Below are 21,214 nucleotides of genomic sequence, written 5' to 3' on the forward strand. Positions count from 1 at the left end.
TGCAATTTGTGACAACATGGATACCTAGAGGGTATTAAGCTAAGTGAAATAAGTCAGACAGAGAAAGACAAATACCATATAATTTCACTTATGTGGAGCTTAAAAATAAAACAGACAAACATAAAACAAAAACAGACACATGGATAGAGAAAACAAACCTGGTAGTTGCCAGAGGGGAGGGGGTTGGGGGATGAGTGAAATAGGCGTGGGAGATTAAGAGGTACAAGCTTCCAGGTATAAAATAAATGAGTCATGGGATATACAGCATAGGGAATATAATCAATAATATTGTAATAACTTGGTACGTTGATAAATGGTAACTAGACTTATTGTGGTGATCATTTTGTAATGTATAAAAATATTGAATCAGTATGCTATACACCTGAAACTAATATTGTAAGTCAATTATACTTCAATTTAAAAAAGTATAATTTCAAGACAAAATCACAAAACAACCCCCCTCCCACCAAAAATACAAATTCATTTCCATCTTGACTGTGGTTTGGTGCCACCTAGTGGCAGTTTCTGCTCCAGCCTAAATATGAATAGGGCTGGTTCTCTGAGTTGGAATTGCCTGACATTTCCCTGCCTGGCCTTGCCCTTGTCATATCTCCCCCACAACCATTCCCCAAGATAAGAACTTTAACCTGCCCTGCTTTGAGAATGCAGGCTGGGCAAAGGACAGAAGCAATTTCAATTACTAATGTCTAAGACGTATATTACAGATTACATTTTGATTTTATATTTGTGGTTGGTTTTACTGGTTCAGAACCATGGAAAAAGATGGAGTTAACCCAAGAAAGGTGTAAAATGAGAACAAACTGGGATATGCATATGTATACACACATAAACACATTTTAGAGAGTATATGAGTTCATACTAGTACATCCAATTCCAGCTCATCTTACAGAGCTCTTTTCTTCCCTCATTCCGTATTTGTATGTCCCTTCTTCCATAGTAAGTGCTCTAGCTTCCAACAACATTGACACATTTATTCATTGCTTAATCCTTTATTACACCTAAAATAGTTTCAGAGTTGTTTTGCCCATAGCACTACAATAAACAAGCCTACCAAGAAGAGCTGAAGATTTGTTTGCAGTTTTCCCCACTCCAGCCTGGTCCAAGACTGAGAGCATTAGTCAAATACTGTGTGTATGAGTTACTTTAATTAGTTTATTCTCCCCCTGCTACCCCCGACCCTGGCCCTGGCTCCCATACCCCTTCTAAGTGGTTACAAGTATTCATTTAAACTAAGGTTGGGGGGACTTCGCTGGTGGCGCAGTGGTTAAGAATCTGCCTGCCAATGCAGGGGACACAGGTTTGAACCCTGGTCCTGGAAGATGCCACATGCCACGGAGCAACTAACCCCGTGCGCCACAACTACTGAGCCTGGGATCTAGAGCCCGTGCTGCGCAGCAAGAGAAGCCACCGCAATGAGAAGCCCACACACCACAACGAAGAGTAGCCCCCACTCACTGCAGCTAGAGAAAGCCCAAGCACGCAATGAAGACCCAGTGCAGCCAAAAATAAATAAATAAATAAATTTATAAAAGAAAAAAAAACTACAGTTAGGTTAATTTGTTCCAGTTTGCTCTCAGTGTTAGATTCCCCCCACTACATATTAACAGTGTCTAGATATTTTATGATATTAAATAATTATTGTTAATTTTGTTATTTAAAAACATCCATCTTTTATACAATCTGAAATTTATAGATGAGATAGAATGCTATCTGGAGCTGTTTCAGAATAATCCAGGGTGGGAAGAGGGGGCAGAAATGTGTGGTGAATAAATGAAACTATATTGGCCATAAATTGATAGTTGAAGCTAGATGATTGGTACATGGGGGTTTATTGCACTGTTTCTCTATACTTTTGTGTATGTTTGAAATTTTCTATAATGAAAAGTTCTAAAAATATATGTACTGCCTACATTGTTCTCAGACTGTTTCATGGAAAAAGAATTACTTTGTATTGAGTTGTTTTTAGTGAATATTTAATAGCTTTTGATTGGATGCAAGAAGTCAACTGAAGTTAATATAAAATGTGTGTCCTTTTAGATTTACTGAAGTGTCCAAACTATGTCTCATAGACTTTTTAGAAAATCTTTGTTTATTATCCTTATAAAACCCTTAGGGTGGGATTTCCCTGGTGGCACAGTGATTAAGACCCTGCGCTCCCAGTGCAGGGGGCCTGGTTTCAATCCCTGGTCAGGGAACTAGATCCCACATGCATGCCACAACTAAGAGTTCACATGCCACAGCTAAGGAGCCTGCCTGCCGCAACTAAGGAGCCCTTCTGCCGCAACTAAGGAGCCCATGTGCCACAACTAAGACCCAGTGTAAATAAATAAATAAATATATATTTGGGGACTTCCCTGGCAGTGCAGTGGATAAGACTGCGCTCCCAATGCAGAGGGCCTGGGTTCAATCCCTGGTCAGGGAACTAGGTCCCACATGCATGCTGCAGCTAAAAGTTCGCATGCCACACAACTAAGGAGCCCACCTGCTGCAACTAAGGAGCCTTGGAGCCCCAACTAAGGAACCCGCCTTCCACAACTAAGACTTGGCGCAACCAAATAAATAAATAAAAATTTTTAGAAAATAAATAAATAAATATATTTTTAAAAACCCTTAGGGTAAGCTACATTAGTTATACTAATAATTGCATTTATTATTGCCATTATTAGGAAAGTATCACTAATGATATCTAGATTATCTAGTTACAGGTAACAATAACAGTTTCACCAAATCTTAGAGTTAACTGGGCAATAAACATCTCCATCCTTATTTTTCACATCCCTTGTAATTAAGGGGAAAGTAGTATTCAGGCATGGGATGAGACTCAGGGTGCAGACCACCTTTTGATCCAAGTTGAAACCATAGTTAAGGAGTCTTTTCTTGTTCACTGCCTCCTAGCAGGATAGAAAGGGATTTGACAGCTATTTATTTTTGCCACTAGAGGTTCCCTCTCTTTGCCCTCTCCCCCACCCCCTCCCCCCTCCCCCCACCAGAAGGTATGGAATGATTATGCCTTCATAGGTAAAAGTTGATTTTTTTGTATGTGTGTGCTGTTCTTAGGGGAAAAGCCATATGTTTGTACAGTCCCTGGGTGTGACAAAAGGTTCACAGAATATTCCAGTTTGTACAAACATCATGTTGTTCACACTCACTCCAAACCGTACAACTGTAACCACTGTGGGAAGACATACAAGCAGATCTCCACGCTGGCCATGCACAAACGGACAGCTCACAATGACACTGAGCCCATTGAGGAGGAGCAGGAAGCCTTCTTTGAGCCTCCCCCAGGTAAGGGTTTTTTCCAGTATGTCTATGTCTGTGTTTGAAAATCAACAGTTATGAACGTAATTTATGACTTAAAGCATTTTCTCAAATCATAAAGTTTTTCAAATAGTCACACAAACATATCATTTACAGCTGTGATAATTGCTATCAAAGAAAGGCGCTTAATGCTCTGGGATATAAGAGGGGAAGTTAGTCTAGTCTCGTAGGTCAGAGAAGGCTCCCCTGAGGAAGTGATTTTTGGAGAGATCTACAGGGTGAATAAGGGTTAACTTGGTGTAGAGTCAGGGATGTGGGGGGTTGGGGGGGTGGTAAACAGGGAGCAAAGGCAAGAGAACGATCCAAATAGAGGGATTGGCACAAGCGAAAAGTCCTGTGGTGGGAGAGAGCACAGTAAATCGGAGAGACTGAAAGAAGCCTGGCCAGCATGGCACTTCTGCTTGGGAAGGTGGTATGAAATGAGACTGCACAGCAAGTCAGGGGCAGCCTAGACTATTTGGGTGTATTAAGATGTTGGTCTTAATCATAAGAGCGGTGAAGCACTCCCAGATAACTCTTAGTTGATTCATGTGCTATTCAGTAGTGTTGTTGGAGACAAAAACATGCATTTCAATAAGGATAAACTCTTGGGAAAAATATTTTAGAGAATTAGATTCTATGATTTCAGTTAAATAAATCAGCATAGTTAAACAGGTAAAATGAAGTAGGTTTTTCTAAAACAAACAAAAAGAAACATATGTTGTCCTATTTCATTGAGTACCTCCTAAATGGAGTAAATTTGAAAATTAAAACATCTTTACCCATTCTTAACAACTAGTATTGAAGTGTTGAAAAACATTTAGGTAGGAAAAAAATGGTTGGAGAATAAGGAAAAGAACAGATCATTCACTGTCTACTCAGATAATTCCCTGGAGTTCTAATTTGTCTTTTCAGATATCAGTCATGTGATAGTAAGAAAATAACAATTCCTTCACTCTTCTATTTTTTAGTTTTTTTTATTTTTGGCCACGCCACATGGCTTGTGGGATCTTAGTTTCCTGACCAGGGATTGAACCCAGGTCCCTGGTAGTAAAAGTGCCTAACCACTGGACCACCAGGGAACTCCCCCAAATTCCTTCACTCTTGAATGCTACGCTGTTTTCTAGCCAAAGCAGTGTAAGTGTGCATTGTTAGATATCACAACAGCTGCTAAATGTTACAATTAGAAAGCAGACTTTCATGATGTCAAACTTAGGTTTAAGACTGTTCCTCTTTTAAGCTTCCTCAATCTCTTCCTTAAATGTTGATATTTCAGATTGTCAAAATTTCTTGTGTTCTAGAAGATAATCTATAATAATATACATTTTGTTAAAAAAATTAAAGTAAGATTGTTTTTCCAAGAATAAGGATGGGTTTATGTTCCTTTTCTCCCATATGGTCCCCTAGGTTTTGAACCCATTGGAATAATGGTATAATAATAAATATAATAAATAGCCATGGAACAGAACAAAAAGAAATGAAGTAATGAGTGTCATAGAGATTACACCGTGATGACTATAGCTGTATGAGTGTAGGCATCAACCATAACTTTGAGAAGTACTCATAAATTAGCATATAAAGTCCTCCTTTGAAGGAAAAAAAAATATTTACCCTTTTTCTGGCATCATGAGAGGTGGAAAGCAATAGAAGAGAGGGATCAATAATCTTCCTGGTTGCCAAGTATGGCAATAATTGACTTGAAATTGCTGTTTACTTGCTGGTTCTTTGTGAAATAAAGAAGTGGAGGGGGGCTCCTGTTCTGTTACTTACTAAATGGTTAACCTTAACCCAGATAATATGCCATTACGTTGTCTTTACACAATGATGTCACTGTGTACTCATGACTTATAATCAGTCACTTGTGTTAAAAGAGTAAGTAACTTAGTGTTAGTACGTTGTGTTTACATACCATTCTGGTTTTGTGGTTAATGTTTATGAAGGTTGTCTTATCATTTTTAGCAGCTTCTTAAGTGACTGCAAGGACTTAGTGCATACTTGCCATGTTGGAAGGGTTATTTGCCAGTTAGTCTCCCTGTACAGTTCCCCCACTCCCTGCCCCAGCACACATGCATGGTATCACATAATTACTCCAAATAAGAGAATAAGCAAGGTCTCTCAAAATTAGAACAGTTACACTTTATGTGGAAAAGTTTGGTTTGGTCTGCTTTGATTTGGTTTGGCTTTGCAAAAGAGGAGGTGGAGAGATTGGCAGGAGGTGCTGGAAGCCATTTTCATGGTTTAGAATTTAGGGACTTCCCTGGTGGTCCAATGGTTTAGACTGCACTTCCAATGCAAGGGCCTCGGGTTCAATCCCTAGTCAGGGAACTAAGATCCCACATGCCACATGGCCAAAGAAAAAAAAACATGATTTAGAATTTAATACACATGCCATTTAACTTTTGTCAGTTTTCTCTGTAATATTTAAAATCTCCTCTGTTTTCTAAACAGCTTGGTTGTTTGATCAAATGAATAATTCATTTGTTTTAAACAGGTCAAAGTGAAGATGTTCTTAAAGGGTCCCAGATCACGTATGTTACAGGTGTAGAAGGGGACGATGTTGTGTCTACACAAGTAGCCACAGTAACCCAGTCTGGGTTGAGTCAACAGGTTACACTCATATCCCAGGACGGGACTCAGCATGTAAGTACCCACCAAAAGTCAAACAAGTTAAATAATATTTCTCTGAGCCTGGGCTTGAAAGGCAGGTTGGGTCCCAATTGAGGAAAGCCTTGAATTGGGGCACAGAGTTTGGAGTTTAGCTTGTAGGCAGTGCTGGATCTCCTGGAGGCTTTCTAGTAGCCTGTTGAAAGCGACTGCCTGCAGGGAGATTAGTAAAGAGAGAAGGTTTGTGACTCTGTAGAATTCAAATGGTGTTATGGGTATTGTTCAAATGTGAGGTGGTGAAGGTCAGAACCACAGTGAAATTGAGGGCTTGAAAAGTAATAGATCCATATGAAACCCAATTCAGAGAAGGGATAGGATTGAGAAGTCAGCAGAGGTTTGGCTGAGGTGACGAGGACATCATTAAAAGATCCTGGCAAGTCAGTGATGGGCACATCTGTAAAATTTCCAGAGTGTGACTCTCTCCCTACCTGGAATCATGGGAGTTCACTTAACTAGCTTCACAGAATTAATAGAAGAGGTATCTTGATTTCCCCAGGAAAAGCAATATAATGGCTGTTGTTCAATAGTCAAACTTTTCATTGTTTTCTAGATGCCACTAGCCTAAAATAATTCAGACTTGATTTCATTTTTAAGCTCTAGCTAAGGTTGTCTTAATAACTGGTGGAAATAGACATATGGGGTTCTTTATCCTTCTATATCTACCTCTTCCATGGAGAACTCTCTTCTTACCTGTCTCCCTCGGACCTTTACCTCCCATGATTAATTTGCCCTCTGTGTTGATAACTGTTAATGTGCTGATGTTAGCTAGAAGGCAGAACGTATTCAGGATAGGAAAATAAAAAGCACTTGTACCATCCCATTCGTTCCTCTTCCCCTTACTTTTGACATCACTAATTCTACACAACACTCTTTGTCCACTGATTGGCATATAAGATTTAACATATTTACTAACACAATTTTAATTCAGCATCAACCCTAAGCCTTTTTTAAAAATTAGGTCATCACAGATAGGCTCTGTGGAGGTCATTTGATCTAACTTCCTTCCCTTCCTATACTGGAGAAATTCCCTCTACAGCAGCCCCCATATAGATGAGGCAGTTTCTCTCTGAAGAGACGGTCTGTTCCATTGCTGGATAATTTGAGGGTTTATCAGACTGAAACTTACCACTGTGTCATCCACTCATGGCTTTTCTCTGACCATATAGAATGTGTCTAATCCCTCTTCATATGTTTTAAAGCAGCTATTTTCCCCATCCCAATGTTGTATTTTCTCTAGATATAACCTTCCCATTTCCTTTAGGGATTTCTATTCCATTCCTTCGGTCAATTAAAAAACAAACATTTATTGAACCCAATGACAGATATTTCGGTAAAGTTAGTGTGGGGGGTACTGGAAGGGGGGGTATCGTAGTCTAGTAGGAGAGGGACGTTCCTAAAATGAAAAATAATTTCTCATAATGATGGGTATATAATCGACAGGTATGTAAAGTGTTGTGGCAACCTGGAGGAAGGGGTAAATGATGCTTCCTGAAGGAATCTTGGAGGCCCTTGTAGAGAATGGCCATTCAGCTAGATCTTGAAGAATTTTTATGAGTTAGCCAGGCAGAGAGTGAAGGAAAGGGCAAAGTCACAAAAATATAACAGAATATGACAGTCCCGGGGATGCAAATGATCTGTTGTGGCTGGAGTGCCAGATTTGTGTGCTGGTTTGGAAGTAGTGAAAGATGAGTCTGGAGAAGCTGTTTAAGGCCAGATGATGAAAGGTCATGAGTGCCATGTAAGAAGTCTGAACTGTAGTGATGGGGAGTCACTGGGGATTTGAGCAGGGAGCATAATGAAATTTGTTTGTTTTTTAGAAAGGTGACAAGGTAGAGGATGATTAGGGACGGGTTAGACTAGATATTTGGAAAGACATTGTATTGTAGAAAATTAGATGGGAGAAAAATAGGGGTCTAAATTGGCAGTAGAGATGGAGAGGAGTAAATGCATTTAAGGAATATTCAGTTTTTCCAATAAAGATATTTAAAAAAAAAAGCAATATGCAGTTTTTCTGATGACCTCTTTCCATTGTAAAATGCTTATCTGCTCCCAGAGTAGACTTATACAAGGATTAGGCCTAGCCCTTAATAAAGACTGCCAGATAAAACAAGAAACATTGCCTGATTGTAAAATGCATTGTATTGCAGGTGAACATATCTCAAGCTGACATGCAGGCCATTGGCAATACCATCACAATGGTAACACAGGACGGAACGCCCATCACAGTACCTGCTCATGATGCAGTCATCTCCTCAGCAGGAACACACTCTGTTGCTATGGTTACCGCTGAGGGTACAGAAGGGCAGCAGGTAATTGCTTTTTTCTTTTATATCAGTCAATACATATGTCAATATCAAAACCGTTACATAGATGTACAGTGTGATATAGTGGTTAAGCACACAAACCTCAGATTGAATCCCAGTTTTACAACTTCTTAGCTACATAACCCTCTGAGTCTCAGTTTTTCCTCATCTGTAAAATAGGAGTGATTATTGCATCTACCCCATGAGGTTAATAGAAGGATTAAGCAAGATAATGCATATAAAGTAGTCAGCCCAAGTATATATTAAGTGTTCATTAATGGTTGCTCTTCCTATCATCATTATCATCATCAGATACTTAGAAAAAAAATTCATTTGCAAAATTTAATTTTTTGAATATGTAATATATTCACATAATTCAAAAGTCAAAAAGTATATACAGATAGGCAGTGAAAAGTCTTCTTTCCACCCCTGCCCCCATAGAGATAATCCACTTTTATCAGTTTCTTGCGTAATTTTCCCAACAACTCATTAAGCATATACAAACAAATACAAATAAAGTCATCTTCCCCTCCTTCCCTTTGTATGATAGTAAATTCTATACTCGTCTTCACCTTTTTTTTTTTAACCTTAATAATACATCTAGGAAATCTTTCTATTTCATTTTATAGAGAGTTTCCTCTTTTTTTTTTTTTTTCCTGCCATGCAGCATGGCTTGAGGGATCTTAGTTATCGTAGTTCTCCAACCAGGGATTGAACCCGGGCCCCGGCAGAGAAAGCACTGAGTCCTAACCACTGGACTACCAGGGAATTCCCTCCTCATTCTTTTTTTAAGCTATATCATATTCCACTGTATTGGACATGCCATAATATATTTAAAGTCTTTTGCTGTTTCAAACAACACATAACCTTGTGCACATGTGATTTTGCATGTGTGTGAGTACATCTGCTACTAGATAAATCCCTAGAGTGGAATTGCTGGGTGAAAAAACATATGCATTGGTAATTGTGATAGATATTCCCAGACTTCCTTTCTAGGGTTATACCCATCTACATTCCTAGCTGCAGCCTTTGAGAGTGCCTCCTCCCCTTCTGACAGTCAATATAGTGGTAAAACCTTTGGATTTTTGCCAATCTAATGTATCTCTTTGTAGTTTAATTTTTCATTTCTTTTAAAATAAATGATATTGGTTAATAACATTTAAAAACCCTTCTTGTGCTTATGCTGAAGGCAGTGCGGGGTTTCACTGCAGCTGCCTTACCCTGTTCAGTGAAAAAGTCTGTAAGTTAGTAGCTGTCATTCTTCCTAAATTCGGTTATAGATTCAATACCATCACAATAAAAATTCCAGCAGGAATTTTTGAAGATACAGATAATCCGATTCTAAAATTTACATGAAAATACAAAGGACCTAAAATAGCCAAAACAGTCCTGAAAAAAGGAACAAAATTGAAGGTTTTCTACACCTTGAAATAGAAAACTCAGAATCATAAAGCTTCTAGAAGAAAAGTGAATGTTTTTGCAACCTTAAGGTAAAAATTTCTTAGACAGGATACAAAATGCACTAATAATAAATTTTTTTCTTTTCTGATAAATTGGACTTCTTCAAAATTAGTTCTGCTCACCAAAGACAATGTAGTAAAAGATTAGATAAGCCCCAAACTGGGAAAAAAATATTCACACTATATCTGACAGTGGACTTGTATTGAAAATATATGACAAACTTCTATAAATCAATAATAAAAAGGTGAACAACCCGTTAAAAATGAGCAAATCAGGGGCTTCCCTGGTGGCGCAGTGGTTGAGAGTCCACCTGCCGATGCAGGGGACATGGGTTCGTGCCCCAGTCTGGGAAGATCCCACATGCCGCGGAGCGGCTGGGCCCGTGAGCCATGGCCGCTGAGCCTGCACGTCCGGAGCCTGTGCTCCGCAACAGGAGAGGCCACAACAGTGAGAGGCCCGCACACCGCAAAAAAAAAAAAAAAAAAAAAAAAAGATCAAATCATCTGATTGCTTATTTGAACAGACCCCTCACAAAAAAAAGGTACATGAAAGGCAATAACACAAAAAAGTGCTCAACATCTTTAATCATCAAAGAAATGCAAGTTAAAATCACAAAGAGACACCATTTCAGACACAGGGAAATGGCTAAAATAAAAAAGACAAACAAAACCAAATGTTGGCAAAGAAATGAAGCAACTAGGACATTCAACACACTAGTGAGAGTATAGAATGTTACAACCATTTTGAAGAACTGTTTGGCAGTTTCTTATGAAGTCGAACATACCTCTACTCTATGACTCAGCAATTCCTTCTAGAATATATACCATATGATTCCACTTACACGAAATCCAAGAACAGACAAGACGATCCATGGTGACAGAAATCAGAAAGTGCTGCTTGGCTGGGGAGGAAATTGATGGAATGAAATATGAAGGAACTATTCTACATCTTGTTTTAAGTGGTGGTTTCACAGTTGTATCTAACTGTCAAAACTCAACAGAACACCTAAGATCCATGCATTTTTATTGTTTCTAATTTTACCTTATGCCAAAACAAACAAAAAACGCAGCCACTAGCTTTCAGGCTGTCTTATGGAATGGTCCCACCTAATCAGTTTGCAGTCATTTCCGTGGCTCTGGGATTCCTGGATGGGTTTATAGCCCAGCTTGGGTAAATACACCTTGTACAGTTGCAGGTCTGGAAAGATAGTGACCCTAAAGCACACATTCTTATGTAGCTTATCTGTAGCCTGTGAGCTAGAAAAGTTCTCAAGAGAGAAGGCTTTGAGGGCTAGAATGAAGCCAGGCAGCTTCCAGCAACTAGGGATATCACAACAGGGATGGGGTTTCACTTGAGGACCTGCTGCTGCTACTGTTCCTTCTGCTGTTAACTACATGTAGGCCATCGGGCAAAAGTTGGCTATCCACTGGGGTGTTTGGACCCCACCTATGAATTATCTGTAACACTTAAATTGGTTGTAACCATTTCTTTACATGCATGGGAAGAAAGTAGTCAGTCCTTCCCTAAGTCTTTTTTTTTTTTTTTTTTTTTGGTCGTTAAGGTAATTGCATTTCTGAGACTCATTTTTCCAGGTGCCTTTGGAAGCCTAGTTAGCAGGTATAGACTAAAGAGTCAGTGCTTTCCATCTATTTTAGTTAGTTAATTTCAGATTACAAAAGTAATACATATTCCCAATGGAATAAAATAGAGAATCTGGAAATAAACCCTCACATATATAGTCAACTAAATTTTGACAGTCAGAATTTGATCTTTCAGTGGGAAAGGGCTTTTCATTTGTCTTTTCAACAAATGGTGCTGGGAAACCTGTATATCCACATGAGAAAAAATAAAGTTGGACCCTTATCTTATACCATATATAAAAATTAGCTCAAGATGGATTAAAGACCTAAACTTAAGAGCTAAAACTATGAAACTCTTAGAATAAAACATAGGTGAAAATCTTCATGATCTTATTTCTTATGTATGATACCAAATGCACAGGCAATGAAAGAAAAAATAGATAAATTGGATTAGGAGATTATTTCTTACATATGACACCAAAATGATAAGTGATGAAAGAAAAAAATTAATTGAACTTCTTCAAAATTAAAAACACTTGGAAGTTCCCTGGTGGCCTAGTGGTTAGGATTCCAGGCTTTCACTGCCGTTGCCCTGGTTCAATCCATGGTCGGGGAACTGAAATCCCACAAGCCACGGGGAACGGCTAAAAAAAAAAAATTAAAAACACTTGTGCATCAAAAGCCACTACCAAGAAAGTGAAAAGACAATCTACAGAATGAGGGAAAATATTTGCAAATCATACATCTAGTAAGGGATTAATATCTAGAATATATATATATATATATATATATATATATATTTTTTAGGATTTTTTTGATGTAGACCATTTTTTTTTTTGATGTAGACCATTTTTAAAGTCTTTATTGAACTTGTTACAATATTGCTTCTGTTTTGGTTTTTTGGCTGAGAGGACTGTGGGCTCTTAGCTCCCCGACCAGGGATCGAACCCTCACCCTCTGCATTGGAAGGCGAAGTCTTAACCACTGGACTGCCATGGAAGTCCCTAGAATATATTTTAAAATAATAAAATAAAATAATAATATTATGAGGGGGAAAATATCTAGACTATATAAAGAATTCCTATAACTCAACAAGAAAAAAGCAAGCAAACGAATTTAAAAATGAGTGAAGGGGACTTCCCTGGTGGCACAGTGGTTAAGAATCCACCTGCCAATGCAGGGAACACAGGTTCGAGCCCTGGGCCAGGAAGATCCCACATGCCGTGGAGCAACTAAGCCCATGCACCACAACTACTGAGCCTGTGCTCTAGAGCCCGCGAGCCACAACTACTGAGCCCGTGTGCCACAACTACTGAAGCCCGCACGCCTACAGCCTGTGCTCAACAAGAGAAGCCACCACAATGAGAAGCCCACACACTGCAACGAAGAGTAGCCCCTGCTCGCTGCAACTAGAAAAAGCCCACGCGCAGCAACAAAGACCCAACACGGCCAAAAATAAATAAATTTTTTTAAAAAATGAGTGAAGAACTTGAATAGACATTTCTCCAAGAAGATTTACAGATGGTCAATTAGCACATGAAAAGATATTCAACATCATTATCATTAGGGAAATACAAATAAAAACCACAATGAGATCCCACTTCACCTACATTAGGATGACCGTTATCCAGAAAACAGAAAATAACAAGTTTTGGGGATGATGTGGAGAAATTGGAACTCTTATGCATTGCTCATGGGAATGTGAAATGGTGCAGCTGCTGTGGAAAACAGTGTGGCAGTTCCTTAAAAAGTTGAACATAGAATTACATATGATCCAGTAATTCCACTTAAAGGTATCTACCCAAGAGAATTTGAAACTAGAGACTCAAACTAAAAGTCAGCTATTTACCTTGGTGTTAAAATAACCAGTCTCAACATTTAAGACTATTTACTTCATCTTTTTTTCTGTGTGTATGCATATGTGAACAAAGTTAGGATTATAATACAATTTTGTATGCTTGTCATCCACTTAACACTACATCCTGAGTACTTTCTCATATCAATTAAGTGTTCTTTTTTTAATATTTTATTTATTTATTTATTTATTTGGTTGTGCTGGGTCTTAGTTGCGGCAGGTGGGCTCCTTAGTTGCAAGCTCACCTTTTCCTTAGTTGCGGCTCACAGGCTTCTTAGTTGTGGCATGCATGTGGGATCTAGTTCCCTGACCAAGGGTTGAACCCGGGCCCCCTGCATTGGGAGCTTGGAGTCTTAACCACTGTGACATCAGGGAAGTCCCTAAACATTCTTTTAAAAGGATTTTTAATATTTACAAAATAATCCATAAAATGGATATACATAACATTAACTCATTCCACATTCATAAATTGTTCTGCAAGCCCCTTGATTATTTTCATAGGAAACAAATTCTAGACATGGAATTATTAGATTAATGGTATGAACTATTAATTATTAATGGTATGAACTATTTTAAGTTTCTTGCTACATATTGCCAAATTATTTTCTGGAAAGTTTTAGCAATCATGCCATGGATCTAAAAGTGTTCTTGTTTTCACTGTATTCTCATTAGGATTAGCATTAGGATTTTTTTTATATATTTGCATAATTCACAAGCCAAGGATAAATTATATTTTTACTTTCATTTGTTTGGTGAGGTTGAACATGTTTTTCATATTAGCCTGAAATCTGTTTTTTCTTCATTGAGGTAAAATTTATATACAGTGAAATGCACAGGTTTTTTGTTTGTTTGTTTGTTTGTTGGGTTTTTTTGGCCACAGCACGCTGTTTGTGCGATCTTAGTTCCCCAACCAAGGATTAAATCCGGGCGCCTGACAGTGGAAGCACAGAGTCCTAACCACTGGACTGCCAGGGAATTCCCTGCACAGATCTTAAATTTACAGTTCAGTGAGTTATTAAACATACACACCCATCCCATCCCAAACAGGATCTAGAACATTTCTATCACCCCAGAAAGTTCTCTTGAGACCCCTTCCAGTCAGTCTCCACCTAGTTATTCTGATTGTATTATTTTGTTTGTTCTTAAACTTTGCATAGTGGAGCCAGAGTATGAACTCTTCTGTTTTGGGGTTTTTTCTTTTAACATAATATTTTGGAGATTTATCCATGTTCTTGTTTATAACATCAGTTCATTGTTTTTTATTGCTGAGCAGTATTCTGTGGTAGGAATATATCACAATTTGTTGATAGATTCTCCCCTTGATGAACATTTGGGATGCTTCCAATCGTTGATTATTGTGAATAAGGTGGCGGTGAAAATTCTAGTACAAGTATATTTGTACACATATGGTCTCATTCTCTTAGCTAAATACCTGTTAGTGGAATTGCTGGGCCATGGAGTAGAGGTATATTTAACTTCATGTGAAAGTGCCAAACAGTCCTCCAAAGTGGTTTGACCATCATACACTCCCACTAGCAATGTATAAGACTTCTGTTTGTTTCACAGCATCAACATTTTGTGTTGTTACTTTAAAAAATTTTAGCCATTCTAGTGGATGTGAAATGATATATCATTGTGGTTTTAATTTGCATGTAGGTTGCTTAATTTCTTAATATCTGGTACTTCTCTAGATACCTGTTCTTTTTTTTTTAATAAGGAAATGTGTTTTCTTTTTTTTTTAAATAAATTTATTTTATTTTTGGCTGCATTGGGTCTTCATTGCTGTACACGGGCTCTTTAGTTGTGGAGAGCGCAGGCTTCTCATTGTGGTGGCTTTTCTTGTTGCGGAGCACAGGCTCTAGGCACGCAGGCTTCAGTAGTTGTGGCACGCAGGCTTAGTAGTTGTGGCTAGCGGGCTTAGTTGCACTGCGGCACGTGGGATCTTCCCAGATCAGGGCTCAAACCCATGTCCCTTGCTTTGGCAGGTGGATTCCTAACCACTGTGCCACCAGAGAAGTCCAAGATACCTGTTGTTCTTGATTTTTAATTTAAATCTGTTACGGTCAGAGAACATATTCTGTAAGATTTCATTATTTTGAAATTTGAGACTTGTTTTCCCTGTGTCTTTCATTGATTTCCCATTATATTCCATATGTATTTGAAAAGAATGTGTGTTCTGCACTTGTTGGGTGTAGCATACTACACATTAGGTTAAGGTGGTTGATAGTGTTGTTCAAATATTCTATAACCTTATTAATCATTTCTGTATTTGTTCTAGTTACTAAGAAAAAGGAATTAATACCTCCAACTATGATTGTGGATTTGTATTTCCCTTTTAGTTGTTAGGGGTTTTTTTACTTCCAGTATTTTAAATCTCTGTTATTAGGTGCATACATATTTCATTTTAATTCCTCAAATAACTTCCTAATTATACCCTTCTGTGTTACTTTTTTGTGGTTGCTCCAGGGATTAAAATGTGCATCCTTAAGGTATTGAAGTCTACTTAGACTTAACATTGTACTACTTTACATAAAATCTAAGAACCTTGCAACAGTATATTTTCATTCATGCCCCTACTTTTTGTGCTGCTGTAATATATTTTACATTTACATGTTATAACCCCGGCAATGCAACATTATATTTTAGCATTAAACAGTTAATCTTTTAAGTAAGTTATAGGACGACAGGAAACATAATATTTTATACTTACCCACTAATTTATCATTTCCAGTGCCTTTTATTCCTTTCTGTACATTTGAGTTTCCATATGGAATCATCCCTTTGGCCTGAAGGATATGCTTCAGCATTATTTGTAGTGCAGATCTACAGTGACAAATTCTGTTTTTGTTTATTTGAAAATATATTATTTCACCCTTCTTTTTGAAACATTTTTGTTTTGAAGGATATTTTTGCTAGATATGGAATTTTTGGTTGGCAGTTAATTTTTTTCTTTCAGCACTTTAAATTGTCTCTGTCCTTCATTGTTTCTGATGAGAAATCTGCCATCTTCATATCATTGTTCCCCTGTATATAATATATCAGTTTTTCTCTGGCTATTTTCTAGATTTTTTTAGCAATGTGATTATGGTGTGATTTTCTTTGTATTTATCTACTAGGTTTCTTTTATATAATTATAAGACAATATATATAATATTATAAAACATTATATAATATTTTGTAGGGTATTTGTTTTTTACCAGATTTAGGAAAAGTCTGGCCATAATTTCATCAAAAGATTTTATTCTGCCTCATTCTGTTTCTCTTTTCCTTCTCGGTCTCTAATTATATGTATATTAACTTGGTATTGTCCCACAAGTTGCTGGGGAGCCATTCTTTTTTTCTTTAATCTTTTTTTCTTGGTTCTTCAGATGGATAATTCCTATTGATCTTAGAGTTCACTGACCTTTTCTTTTGACATCATCATCTTCTATTAGGCCCATTCAGATAATTTTAGATATTCTCATTTTTGATTGTAGAATTTACTTTTTTTTTATAGTTTTCATTTATTTACTGAGATTTCCTCTTGTATGCATTCCATAAACCTTTTAACATATTTATAATAACTGTGTTAAAGTCCCTGTTTACTAATTCTAACGTTTTGGTCATCTCGTGGTCTGTTTCTACTGACTTCATTTTCTCTTGACTCTGGGTTACATTTTCCTCTTCTTATGTGTTGTAATTTTTTTATTGTATTCTGAACATTATGGATGATACATTATAGAGATTCTTAATTTTGTTATCTTTCTCTGAAGAATGTTCATTTTGCTTTGTCAGGTAGTTAAGTTACTTGTAGAGGCTGGGTTTTATACTTTATTAAAGTAGTTCTGTTTTAGTTTTGCCATTTAGTCTCAGGGTGAATCTTCAGTCCTGGGATACAATCTTTACTCCTAAAGTGTGGCTCTTAGGGTTTCAATGGAAAGCCTGAGGTATTTTCCAAACCCTTCTAACTTGGTGGGATTGAAGTTCTAAATCCTGTCTGTCCCGTGGTATCGCTGAAATCTCTTCTCAGCTTTTCAGCCTTCTAGCTGCTGCTTTCTACCAGATTTATTGGAACCCCCCCAACATGTTTGCAGTTCTGAGGTCTTAAAGAATTGAGGGGAGTTTATACACAGGTTTGGGAGCCCCTTTCCCTCTGGTTTTCTCCTTTCTAGGATATCCCTCTCAATACATAGCCATTCTGGCAGCCATAGACTCCATTATCTCTGATAGCTTAAGTTGCCCTGTGCTGCTCAGACTGGTGAGTGCCCTCAGTGGAAAAGCTATTTAAACATAGATGTGACCCAGTGTGGTTCTCTTCTTTTAAGAATCCCCTCCATTTCCTGCCTGCTTTTCATCATTCACCACGGCCTTCAAATGGTTGCTTTTTTATATTTTTTTCCACACTTTATGATTGTTATCTGCAGGAAGGGTTAGTCCAATATAAGCTATTCCCCCACTGCCATACTGAAATTTGTTGCTGGACTATGGAACATTACTGGAATTGATCCAAGCTGAATATCTATTAGCTCTAAAATCTAGCATTTTTAATGGATTAATGGCCAAGTAAAATAGTAGTTTCAGTTTTTAACTTATTCTTTCTCTGAGTTTGGCTGGACGAAATTCTTAAATATATAACAGAAGTAATTGATGCCATTTTCTTTGTTATCCACATAGCAAAATCTATATTTGTGGTTTAAGAGCCACAAAAGCACTTTTAACCACTTTGACTAGATGCTTCAGGAACAAGATGGAAAGATTCCATGGAATCTAAAAGAGGAAGTGAGTATAACAAGATGTGTTGCTTCAAATTCCCTGGCGGTCCAGTGGTTAGGACTCTGTGCTTCCACTGCAGGGGTCATGGGTTCGATCCCTGGTCAGAACTAAGATCCCTCAGGCCATGGTGAGCCCCGCCCCCCAAAAAAAGATAGTTGCTATTTTGTCAGTAATGGTACTGGTACTTTGTTTTCCTAGTTAATGGAAATCTTTTTTTTGTTGTTTTTTTTGGCAGCACCATGCAGCTTGCTGGGATCTTAGTTCCCTGACCAGGGATCGAAACTGGGCCCTTGGCAGTGAAAGCACCGAGTCCTAACCACTGGACCGCCAGGGAATTCCCAATGGAAATCTAACTTTATTTTTAATTCTTTTGTCTTATTTTTTATTTTTAAAATTTTTAATTGCTTTTTATTTTTTTAATTTTTAATTTTTTTATGGAAATCTAATTTTAAATGCAACAGATAAACAGGAGAAAATAGTATATCTACCAATGATCCAAACTCGGGAATAAATAGACATATGAGGTGTGAATTAGTCCACATGTGTAATCTCCCAGGCAGCCTCTTAGGGATAATAGAATCTATGCACAGTCATGTCTCTCCTGGTTAATGGAGCCTGACATAGCGAATCCACTTTTTCAGTGTCCTCTACCCTGTTTTGCCATTGGCTCACTTTATAACCTTAGATACGTCCCGTCTATCTGAGCCTCAACTTGTTCAAATAAAAAAGAGGAGTCCATGGGAATTCCCTTGTGGTCCAGTGGTTAGGACTGCTGCTTCTCACTGCCAAGGGCCCGAGTTCAATCCCCGGTCAGGGAACTAAAATCCCACAAGCTGCGTGGCACAGCCAAAAAAAAAAAAGAGTCCAGAATAGACAATATGTAAGGTCTTTTCCAGCTTTAGGCTTCTACAAGTGTATGGTCAGAAGGGAGGTTTTCCTTTTGAATTTGAAGACAGTCCCTGTGTTAAATGGATTTTAACCTATTTAAATCATAGTTTTAATTTTTCTGTGTATTTTTTAAGGTTGCAATTGTGGCTCAGGACTTGGCAGCATTCCATACTGCATCATCAGAAATGGGGCACCAACAGCATAGCCATCACTTAGTAACCACAGAAACCAGACCTTTGACCTTAGTGGCAACATCCAACGGCACCCAGATTGCAGTTCAGGTGGGTACAATGGCAACTGTCCTCCATTGACAGCAGTGCTGCTCAGCTCTCAGCCTTGTACTCTCTGCTTTATGCGTAACCTTCACAGAGGCAGGGCACAGAATCATCTGTATTACTTAGCCACATTAAGGAAATTGCTGCATTTGAAGTAGACTCAGACTAAAACTTTGTTTTCTACCATCCTTGTATATTCTAGGGGAATTTATAACAAGAAAAATAAAGCTCCTGGTATATATATATACCTGTGTGTACCTGGCCAGCTATCTTTACTCTCAGAATAAAAGTCTAATTAGGCAGGATTCTATAAAGCACTTAAGAGTTATTCCTTGAAAATGAACCTCCTGTAAACATAGACCCCAAGTTAGTCCTCTGAGAATCACTGCACAGCTGTATTTTATGGTGGGAAATGTCAGAAGACTGTGAAGAACATATTCTCTGGGAAGTCACTGCATTCAGGCAGAGAATCTAGAATGCTAGGTGTAGATTACCTTTCCTTGGGAAGATTTTTTTTAAATGTATTTACTTGGAAAAGGGTTAGAACATACTCAGGAAAATGTCAGCTATTGGTTTTAATTTAGTTTATGGGCATAAAAGCTAAAGGCTCAGGAAGCTCTCTATCTCCACTGGAAAAGATGAGCATCTTTTGTTCCTTGCATGCGTGAAGGTTTATCAAAATCCTAAATAAAGAAACTGCATCCCCAGCAGGAATTTGTTTTTATGTTTTGTGGATCAGCAGTAGTACCTTAACAAGCCCAGGTGTCAGAGTTACAGAGAGAAATTTTACTTCTGGTATGTTATATTTCTTTGGCATCTTGACTGTGGTTTTGTGTATGTTCCTGTTTCAGCTTGGAGAACAGCCATCTCTGGAAGAAGCCATCAGAATAGCATCCAGGATCCAACAAGGAGAAACGCCAGGGTTGGATGATTAATCCTCAGAACAATGGAGCAATAAAGGAAGAGGAGCCTATCATCTTCAGGCAGCAGAGATCCATGAAGCCCGGGCCCAGGAAAATTAGAAATTTTTCATTCCTGAAACACTGTACACATTTTTATGCAAGAGTGGAGAACAATTTATTCTTGACACTTTTGTGTATATAACCCTTGGAAAAGATTTCCCAAACTGATTCATTGTGTACAAGGAAGTATGAAGTTAGGGTAATACAGTAAATTTTTATGTTACTCTTTTATCAGATTGCAAAATCCTAGAGTCTACATGCAAGACCAGTGAAGTCTTATGGAGACTTATGATGGATTTTTAACTTACTGTGAAAAATGAAAGGCTGTATCTAAAATGTCAAAGGTTCTATACATCAAACAATCATAATTCCAAAAGCCATCATGGATAATAAAGGATGTAAAGCCTTCACATATTTCCCTCAGCTAGTAGAGTGTCTGCAGTTTTTGTTCTACTGTATACTTGTCCATTTTTATTTGTATCTTACGGTTTGAAGACTATTCATTATAGTTTTCCATCCCTGTTAACTAACAGCTCTTCAAGCTGAAGTGCTAATTGTATTAGCATTACATTGGATTATATATAAAATTACAAAGTTTGGTTATTTAAAATTAAAAAGTTAAATCCAGTACTTTGGTTTTGTTAAAAGATTTTCCTTAGCGTTCAGTTTCTTGTTACTGTTTTTTAAAAATAATAAACTATCAAAGTTTGACCACAGGCTGGAGCCCGGGATAATAGTGCTGTAATTGGAAATGGCTTTACTCTGAAAATTAGGTTAGTGGGTTGGTGTAAATTATTTATTTTTGCTTATGTACTTTTATTTTAAAGCTTATTTACCCTAAAGTTTATTATTAATTTTGAATACAGCAATTTTTTAAATGTTACCTTTATATTTGTTTCATTAAATTGGTATGGAGGTGGGGGGAAGTGTTGTAGAAAATATCACGAACATAATAAAATACAACACATATATTGAGAGTATATTGTGTATCAAGCACAAAATAAGTACTTTTCCATACATTTTTATCTACTCATAACAATTTTGTGAGCTATGTGGGATTTACTACTCCTGTTTGTACATAGGAAGCTGAAGGTCCAAAGAGGTTAAGTGTCTACCCAGGCCTTACAGCTGTGGTGAGGCAGGGCAAAGACTTAAG

At 37.7% G+C, this 21,214-nt stretch overlaps 1 protein-coding gene across 4 annotated transcripts in view; it reads left to right on the plus strand.

Annotated features, from left to right (window-relative positions):
- The window catches only part of ZNF143 (zinc finger protein 143), a 54,817-nt gene extending 33,904 nt beyond the window's left edge, over positions 1-20,913 (plus strand). For 3 of the 4 annotated variants that reach the window (XM_082660662.1, XM_082660664.1, XM_082660663.1), the window contains exons 12-16: positions 3,079-3,306; positions 5,810-5,958; positions 8,130-8,291; positions 18,956-19,102; positions 19,948-20,913. In XM_082660662.1, coding sequence (XP_082516788.1) covers positions 3,079-3,306; positions 5,810-5,958; positions 8,130-8,291; positions 18,956-19,102; positions 19,948-20,031 — 770 coding nt within the window. In that variant the 3' untranslated portion in view covers positions 20,032-20,913. Of the gene's footprint in view, positions 1-3,078; positions 3,307-5,809; positions 5,959-8,129; positions 8,292-17,834; positions 17,933-18,955; positions 19,103-19,947 lie in introns of those variants that run through there. The other variant, XM_082660665.1, reaches the window with a different exon arrangement.
- Positions 20,914-21,214: the final 301 nt, after the last annotated feature.

The sequence above is a fragment of the Grampus griseus genome, assembly GCF_964374135.1.
Source record: "Grampus griseus genome assembly, chromosome: 8".
In the NCBI taxonomy this organism is placed as follows: domain Eukaryota; kingdom Metazoa; phylum Chordata; class Mammalia; order Artiodactyla; family Delphinidae; genus Grampus; species Grampus griseus.